At 44.4% G+C, this 8,801-nt stretch overlaps 1 protein-coding gene across 1 annotated transcript; it reads right to left on the reverse strand.

Moving 5' to 3' along the window:
- Window positions 1-266: 266 nt before the first annotated feature.
- LOC140204697 (uncharacterized protein C11orf91 homolog) lies at window positions 267-7,211 on the reverse strand. Its single transcript, XM_072271384.1, has 2 exons — window positions 6,902-7,211; window positions 267-367 (listed from the first exon to the last, which is right to left on the reverse strand). Exons 1-2 carry the CDS (start codon window positions 7,209-7,211, stop codon window positions 267-269), a joined length of 411 nt encoding a protein of 136 aa, XP_072127485.1.
- Between the last annotated feature and the right edge of the window lie 1,590 nt (window positions 7,212-8,801).

Here is an 8,801-nt window from a genome sequence, read left to right on the forward strand (position 1 = left end):
TGTCTGGGGGATATGCACTGTGTGTTCAAGAATAGCCCCATACGAGATTCAAAGAATACAGTAAAATAACACCTAACTCAATTCAGCTCAAGTTGAGTAATTATACTGAAATATCTTATTTAGTGAATTGATGATTTATAGTTACAAATATGGAAAAAAAATAATCCTAGTAGTAGTCTGATTTAATATTTTATATATTAGCCCCTACATTTAATGTCTTTGCAGATTGGTCAACAAATGGGGCTGAGGTCTCCTCAATGGGAAGGCTACCATTTTTTTGCCTTATCCTTTATGACCTGAAGGTTCTTTTCCTTGGCTGTCTTGATATCTTGCATCTTCTCATCTTTCAGCATCTTTAGGAATTTATCTGTCAACAGACACATGGTCATAAGAGTTGAAATCAGTACAATGATGAGCAACAGAATTAGGCCATTCAGCCCATCAAGTCTATTCTGCCATTCCATCATGGCTGATTTATTATCCCTTTCATCCACATTCTCCTGCCTTTTCCCTGTAACCTTTGGCACCCTGACTAATCAAGAACCTATCAACCTCCGCTTTAAATATACCCATTGACTTGGCCTCCACAGCTGTCTGTCTGTAACAGTGAATTCCACAGATTCACCACCCTCTGGCTAAAGAAATTCCTCCTCATCTTTGTTCTAAAGGGATATCTGTCTGTTCTGTGACTGTGCCCTCTGGTCCTAGACTCACCCTATACAGGACACATCCACTCCATGTCCACTCCACCTATACCTTTCAACATTCGATAGGTCTCACTGAGATTCCCCTCATCCTTCTAAACTCCAGTGAATACAGGCCCAGAGCCATCAAACTCTCCTCATACATCAACATAGTCATAGTTATAGTCATACTTTATTGATCCCGAGGGAAACTGGGTTTCGTTACAGTTGCACCAACCAAGAATAGAGTATAGAGCAGAATTATCTGCAGCTTAATGTGAAAAAGACTAAGGAGCTGGTGGTAGACCTGAGGAGAGCTAAGGTACCGGTGACCCCTGTTTCCATCCGGGGGGTCAGTGTGGACATGGTGGAGGATTACAAATACCTGGGGATACGAACTGACAATAAACTGGACTGGTCTAAAAACACTGAGGCTGTCTACAAGAAGGGTCAGAGCCGTCTCTATTACCTGAGGAGACTGAGGTCCTTTAACATCTGCCGGACGATGCTGAGGATGTCCTACGGGTCTGTGGTGGCCAGTGCTATCCTGTTTGCTGTTGTGTGCTGGGGCAGCAGGCTGAGGGTAGCAGACACCAACAGAATCAACAAACTCATTCGTAAGGCCAGTGATGTTGTGGGGATGGAACTGGACTCTCTGACGGTGGTGTCTGAAAAGAGGATGCTGTCTAAGTTACATGCCATCTTGGTCAATGTCTCCCATCTACTACATAATGTACTGGTTGGGCACAGGAGTACATTCAGCCAGAGACTCACTTCACCGAGATGCAACACAGAGCGTCATAGGAAGTCATTCCTGCCTGTGGCCATCAAACTTTACAACTCCTCCCTTGGAGGGTCAGACACCCTGAGCCAATAGGCTGGTCCTGGACTTATTTCATAATTTACTGGCATAATTTACATATTAGTATTTAACTATTTATTATGATTTTTCTGTTACTAGTTATTATTTCCATGACTATTACTATTTACTATTTACTAATAGTAGTATTACTATTACTATTTCTATTACTATTTATGGTGCAACTGTAACAAAAAACAATTTCTCCCGGGATCAATAAAGTATGACTATGACTATGACTATATAGCAATACAAAACTATAAATAATTAAATAATATGTAAATTATGCCAGATGGAAATAAGTCCAGGACCAGCCTATCGGCTCAGGGTGTCTGACCCTCCAAGGGAGGAGTTGTAAAGTTTGATGGCCACAGGCAGGAATGACTTCCTATGACACTCTGTGTTGCATCTCGGTGGAATGAGTCTGTGGCTGAATGTACTCCTGTGCCCAACCAGTACATTATGTAGTGGATGGGAGACATTGTCGAAGATGGCATGCAACTTGGACAGCATCCTCTTTTCAGACACCACCGTCAGAGAGTCCAGTTCCATCCCCACAACATCACTGGCCTTACGAATGAATTTGTTGATTCTGTTGGTGTCTGCTACCCTCAGCCTGCTGCCCTAGCACACAACAGCAAACATGATAGCACTGGCCACCACAGACTCGTAGAACATCCTCAGCATCGTCCGACAGATGTTAAAGGACCTCAGTCTCCTCATGAAATAGAAACGGCTCTGAACCTTCTTGTAGACAGTCTCAGTGTGCTTTGACCAGTCCAGTTCATTGTCAATTAACCCTTTCGTTCCCAGAATAATTCTTGTGACCCTCCTCCAGACACTCTCCAATGCCAGTACATCTTTTCTTCAGGTCTAAGATGGTTAATACGGTGAGAGTGTGGGGAACACTGTGGCAAAGAGTGGTTGACATACTTGGCACTCACGGGTTTAATGGAATTGAGAGACAGATGGTTAAGTGATGGGGAGGAGGGGAGGTGGCTGCTGGTGGATATCTCAAAGGTAAATATTTCTTTCCCTAAGTAAGGGAGAGATTATTTAGAAACATTTAAGTATTTCAAAAAAATTGACAGCTGGAAAAACTGCAGCAATACAAACAAATTCCTGGAGGAATTCTGCAAGTCAGGCAGCATCTGCGGAGAGAAATAAACGGTCGATGTTTCAGGCTGAGACCTTTCATCAGGACCTTTTCTCCAGCATTTTGTGTTTATTAATCTGGATTTGATGAAATATGAAAGCCAACTAGCAAATAATATCAGTGGACAGTAAGAGCTTTCTCAAGTATATAAAAAATAAAAGAGATGAGAGTGGATATAGGACTGCTAGAAAATGAGGCAGGAGGCACTGTGGAAGATTGTAGCAGTGTGGTAGATGTTGTAGTGTGTGAGGGAAGAGAAGTGGGTGCAGTTACCATTACAGGGGAGAAGGTGCTCAAAAAGCTGAAAGACGTAAAAGCACAATCCTGATTTGATGGAGACGGACGTAAGAAGCACGGAGGAACATCTGGAGAAACTTCTGAAATGCCCGGATCGCTGCCGCTGCTACTGTGTGATCAAGAATCTCTGGAGGGGAAGGCCCCAAATCCTCAGCTTTGCCTGTTGCCGGTGGCCGGGGCCGGGGTCGAAGTGCTTGGCAGAGATGGTGCTTGGTGCTCAGTGTTGGAGGGCTGGTTGGAGGCTCGAAGTTTTCGGACGGACGGAGAGTCGGACTGTGGTCGGGTGCTTCCAGGATGCTGCATCAGCAAGTTTGCGGGGCTGGAAGCTCACGGCAGGGAGAGTTTTCTTCCTTCTATCGTCTACGTGAGATGTTGGGATTTTCGAGAGACTTTGAGACTTTTTTTTACCGTGCCCATGGTCTGTTCTTCTATCAAGTTATGGTATTGCTTGCACTGTTGTAACTATATGTTATAATTATGTGTTTTTTGACAGCTTTAGTCTTGGTCTGTCTTGTGTTTCTGTGATATCACACTGGAGGAACATTGTATCATTTCTTAATGCATGCATTACTAAACCACAATAAAAGAGGACTGTGTGTCCTCATAATCATTATAATGATATTTGTAAGAACTTGTTCATAAGCGGTTTTTACATGGAAGCTGTGCTTTTACAACCATGGCCCTGCCACTTGTGGTCCCTGCCCTGTCGAGGACCTCAAGGTTTGTGACTTGGTCCTGCTAACGGATGCCGAGGATGTGGAAGCACAGCTTTGGCGGACAGGCCATGTCATCCACATGAAGGATTACTGAATCCCCAGGCAGCCATGGTGAGCTGTCACCGGGCAAGAGGTTCAATGCCTGCATGAAAGCTAACACTGCACACGCTGAGCTTGTACCAAAATGGCAGGAATCGCTGCCCGACAAAGAAGGAAAGCAGTGGCAGCGGCTCCACCTCCAGACCCAGCACAGTTTTCATGTCCCTATTGTGGACGTCCATGTTGTTCACAACTTGGACTCAGCAGCCACCTACAAACACATGACTCTTCCCCTCATGTTCTCGATATTTATAGCTTATTTAATATTATTATTATTTTCTCTTGTATATTTGGCTGTCTATATATATTGTATATAGAGAGCTTGTTGTCTCTTGCACCCTGATTGTTTGTCCAGCTTGTTGGTGTGGTCTTTCATGGATTTTATTACAGTTCTTGGATTTGCTGAGTATGCCCAGAAGAAAATGAACCTCAGGGTTGTATATGGTGACATTGATGTAATTTGATAATAAATTGACTTTGATATTGGAACTTGGAACTTCGAAATACAAATGTTGTAATAGAACATAGAACATTATGGCACAGTACAAAGCTTTTCAAGATTCAAAGAGTCAAAGCATGTTTATTATCAAAGAATGTATAAATTAAAGCATTCCAGGATGTATATTGTGTACATCTCTGACATTAAAATGGACCTTTTGAACCTTTGAAATTATACACCTTGAAATTTGTCTGCTTACAGGCAACACGGGACCCGATGAAGCCAATAAAAAAAAGATCAAATACAACTGCGGAGAGAGAGGGAGGAGGGGAAGCACACATCAAGCAAACAATAGAAGCAAGCCAACAGCATTCTGAATCAGACTGAGTCCCAGATTGGCTCCCAAAGCAGCTGCACTAGACCCAATCTTTGGACCCCAGTTCATCACACTAATGGGCAGAAACACACAGAAGCTGGATTTGTTCACAGCCTCGGTGCGGCAGAGAAAAGAATATATATTTGTGGAAGAATGAGTGAAATCAGCCCGACCCTTGCCTCTGTTCCTGCCACTTGGGCTTCCAAGCTATCTGTGCCAACATTTAAATTGTCAAATCACCGAGTAGTGCTGTGTTCTAGGAATCGGATTCCTGCGCCCCGATACGCCCAGGCTATACTGCCTGAAGCCATTCTCGATCTCACCGAATTGGCTCGGCACTTGGAGTGATCCAACCTCACACCTGGGATAGGTGGACAGGCACCAAAACTCTTCTGCATCGACTCCTCTCCAAATCGCTCACTCCGTCTCCGGAACACATGAAGAAGGTGGAGCTTAGGAGGGATAATGACGCCTAACGGTGACTCCTTTGCTCGCATCTTTGGAAACAGCTCTATTTCCATCTTTAATACCTCTATTTTTCCTTTTCAGGGTTCTTTTGAAGACCCTGACCTGGAGTTACACGTTGACTACGGTTCTTTGCAGGAACGGGACCCGCTCGCGGGGTTTCACAATTGGCCGTTGTTCGACACGCCAAGAACTCGGCCTAAGAGCTCTGCTCGGCTTCGGAGGACCAAGTTTTCATGGCTCTGGAGACAGAAGGATTATAGGTTGGTGTCCAAACAGAAAACCGGTATGTCGTGACAGATGGAAGATCTAAGGCTGTGTGCCCAGAGACCCGAGATCTTTGGGCACAGAGCTCGCAAAAAGCGACACAATGGACTTCTAACATCATAAACCAGCGAGGTGTTCATTATGTCTTCCCTCTCGCTGTGAAATGGAAACATCTCTTTCTCCCTTATTAGGGAGAGAGAGAGAAAAAATTTGTGGTATGTTGAATACTGGGTGAACAAGTATTCTTTAGAGTACTACAAGTCTGTATCTCTACTGTTGCTTTTCTCACATTATGAGAGCTCGGTGGTGGGTGCCGATGATTTTTTTTGCCGGTGGGGGAAGCGGGGGGGATTGTTGCTCGCTGCCGCTTATGCATGGGAGGGAGGGAAGCTGGAGGGGGACTTTGGGGGCACTCCTCTGTTTTCGGTTGTGATGGAAAAGCTTCTCAGGATGTATATTGTATGCATTTCTCCAACATCCTCCGACAGGGTCAGACACCCTGAGCCAATAGGCTGGTCCTGGACTTACTTCCTGACACAATATACATACTACTATTTAACTACTTATGGTTTTATTACTATTTAATTATTTATGGTGCAACTGTAACGAAAACCAGTTTCTCCCGGGATCAATAAAGTATGACTATGACTATGACTATGACTATTAAATGTACCTTTGAAACCTTTGAAAGCGATGCGAACCCCACCTGCGACTCTGGCTCCAAAACATTGCGCCTCACAATGCCCCAGCACGCTCATGCCCTGAGCCACCCTTGCCTCCACCTGCCTCCCCACTGTCTGTGGTGATAGTTCACCACAATTTGCTTCAGAAAAGAAGCTGTAAGTCATGTCTTTAGGTTAAACCTCTTGCCTTATTATTCTCTAGTATGCTGCTGCACACCTTTGGTAGCACCATCTTAAACTACCATGTTGTGCTGACCTACTCTAAGATCAAGTTAACCCTTCTTTTTCTCTTGGCCATAAATTTTCCTATCATCCATGTGTCTAACTAAGAATTTCTTAAATGTCCCTAATGTTTGCCTTTACCAACACCTCAGCAACACATTCCATGCACCCACTACTCTCTGTGTGAAAGACATACATCTGACATCCACCAATACTTTCTTTCAAACACCCTAAAATTAAACGCCTCAAATGTGCCATTTTCATCCTGGGAAAAAAGCACCTGGCCATCTGCTCGATCTATGCCTCTTATAATCTTGTACACCTCTGTCAAGTCTCTCACCATCCTTTGCTCCAAACAGGAAACCCTGAGCTTGCTGAACCTACCCTCATATGACACACTCTCTAATCCAGGCAGTATCCTGGTAAATCCCCTCTGCATCCTCTCTAAAACGTTCACATCCTTCCTATAATGAGGCAAACAGAACTGAACATGATATTCCAAGTGTGGTCCAACCAGGGCTTTTAGAGCTGCAACATTAATTACCCCGTGGCTCTTGGACTCAAATAAATCTGCAATACTAGCTAGCGGCTCTTGAGTTTGATAAAGACCAGTAAGTGAAGGTTAAAGCTAGAACTCACATCGCCGCAAATCAAAGCCATCTCCTGTCAGTGTAAGAAGCTCCATCTCCTTCAGCCTGATGTCCAGCTCACATATCTCATCTAGCTCACTCCAGGAGGAATCCCCTCCCGCTGGGGGGGAGAAGAACTTGAGGGGCTCGTAGGGGTTCTCGGCCAGCCCCTGCGGCCACAGCGGAGCACTGGCAGCCTTGTTCTCTGTGATCTCCTCGGCCGGGAACAAGTTCTTCCAGATGTTGAAATTGCTGAGCGAGGAGAAGATGCTGTTGGAGTCGTAAAGCGAGGGGAAGTACTTGGGGGCTTTCTTGCTCATCCTTTCTGGATGGTGTGGAGCTGCTCTGCTTATATCTCTGATGTCCCTTTTGCTGCTCTCTCCAAGGGTGTCATTATCCCTTTGCATCATTGCATTCCATGTGAGGTTATCTTTAAATTGAAAAGATGCACATGGAAACTCTGGAACTCAGTGATGGATCCCGGACTCAACATTCCAAGAAACAATCACCCCCCCCCCCCACAGCTCCTGGGCTCTGATTGGCTGGAGGCTCTTGCTAGCCCCCCCATTGGTTGAGTCACAATGTTGCTGTGCTGTCAGTAGGTTAAGCATTTGTACAGGTGAGGAGTGGTTTCAAAGTTCAAAGCAAATTTATTATCAAAGAACATATATGTCACCATATACAACTCTGAGATTCATTTTCTTATGGGCATTCGCAGTAAATGCAAGAAACACAACATGAGGCCCTCTGTTGGTTGAGGTTGACCATTGGATATTGTGTCTTAGCTGTCTGTGTGATATGCAAGCCAGGCCAGTACGATATGAAGAGCAAGCTGTTGCCCACGCAGAAGGATACCCCTCTCCGTGCAGCTGATGAATCCAGAGGAATACCAGAGACCGAGACAGTTTGGCATCCGCAGTGTCGCAGGAGTTGCCAGTCAGTGTTGAGCTCAGCGTAGGGTTGCTTCAGAGACTCTGGGAAACACAACAGAATCAATGAAAGACTGCATGAACCAGGACAACAAGTGTGCAAAAAACAACAAGTTATGCAAAGAAAAAAAATATTATGAATAATAAATAAACAAGCAATACATTTCGATAGCTCTACATGAAAAGTCCTTGACAGTGAGTCCATAGGTTGTGGGAACAGTTCAGTGATGGGGCAAGTGAAGTTGAGTGAAGATATCCCATACACTATATTCATGTGTATGGATGAATGACAATTAAACTTGAATTTGAACTTGATTGGGCCAATGACTGATAGGCTGTCCACCTGGACTGTCACTTTCCACCTTTGCCTCTAGAGAGTGTCCTTGGACCATGCTTTTTTTCTATCTCTATTCCTCTATTTCTATTTCTATCTAGCTTACTATTTCTCTATCTCTCTCATTTACCTTCAGTCTGCCTGTCTTTCTCCCTCTCCTTGTCTCCCCCATCTCACTCTCACTTTCTGTGGTGAAATGTATGGGAATGCACTTGTAGAGCAACCCGCCAGCAGAAGTGGTGGATAGGGGTTTGATTTCAGCATCTCAGAGAAGTTTGGATAAGTACGTGGATGGGAGGGGTAGAAGGGAATAAAAGCGTAGACTTTAGAATGTAGAACTGCTGTTTTGAACACTTTTCATAACTTTTTTGGTGGGCACATCACAGTAAGGATGTAGACTGATTGGGGAAGGTGCAGAAGACTTACCTGGACGGGAGCTGGAATAAAGAGCATTAGTTGTAAGAAGAGGCTGGAGAAACTTGTTTTCTCTCAAGTGTCAGAGACTGAGAGAAGATCTGGTAGAAGTTTATAGCTTTATGAGAAGTATAGATAGGACAGACAGATAGTCTTTCACCCAGGATAGAAATGTCAAGTACCAGAGAGCATGCATTTAAAGTGAGATGAAAAGGAAGGTTCTTTACGCAGTA

Source organism: Mobula birostris, chromosome 11, assembly GCF_030028105.1.
Source record: "Mobula birostris isolate sMobBir1 chromosome 11, sMobBir1.hap1, whole genome shotgun sequence".
In the NCBI taxonomy this organism is placed as follows: domain Eukaryota; kingdom Metazoa; phylum Chordata; class Chondrichthyes; order Myliobatiformes; family Myliobatidae; genus Mobula; species Mobula birostris.

What these genes read in the sequence shown, in the direction of transcription:
- LOC140204697 (XM_072271384.1), bottom strand. Translation starts at nt 7,211, where the DNA reads ATGAGCAAGAAAGCCCCCAAGTACTTCCCCTCGCTTTACGACTCCAAC. An exon ending in TGGCTTTGATTTGCGGCGAT is followed by an intron (nt 368 to 6,901) that starts GTGAGTTCTAGC and finishes GTCTGTTGACAG; the next exon opens with ATAAATTCCTAAAGATGCTG.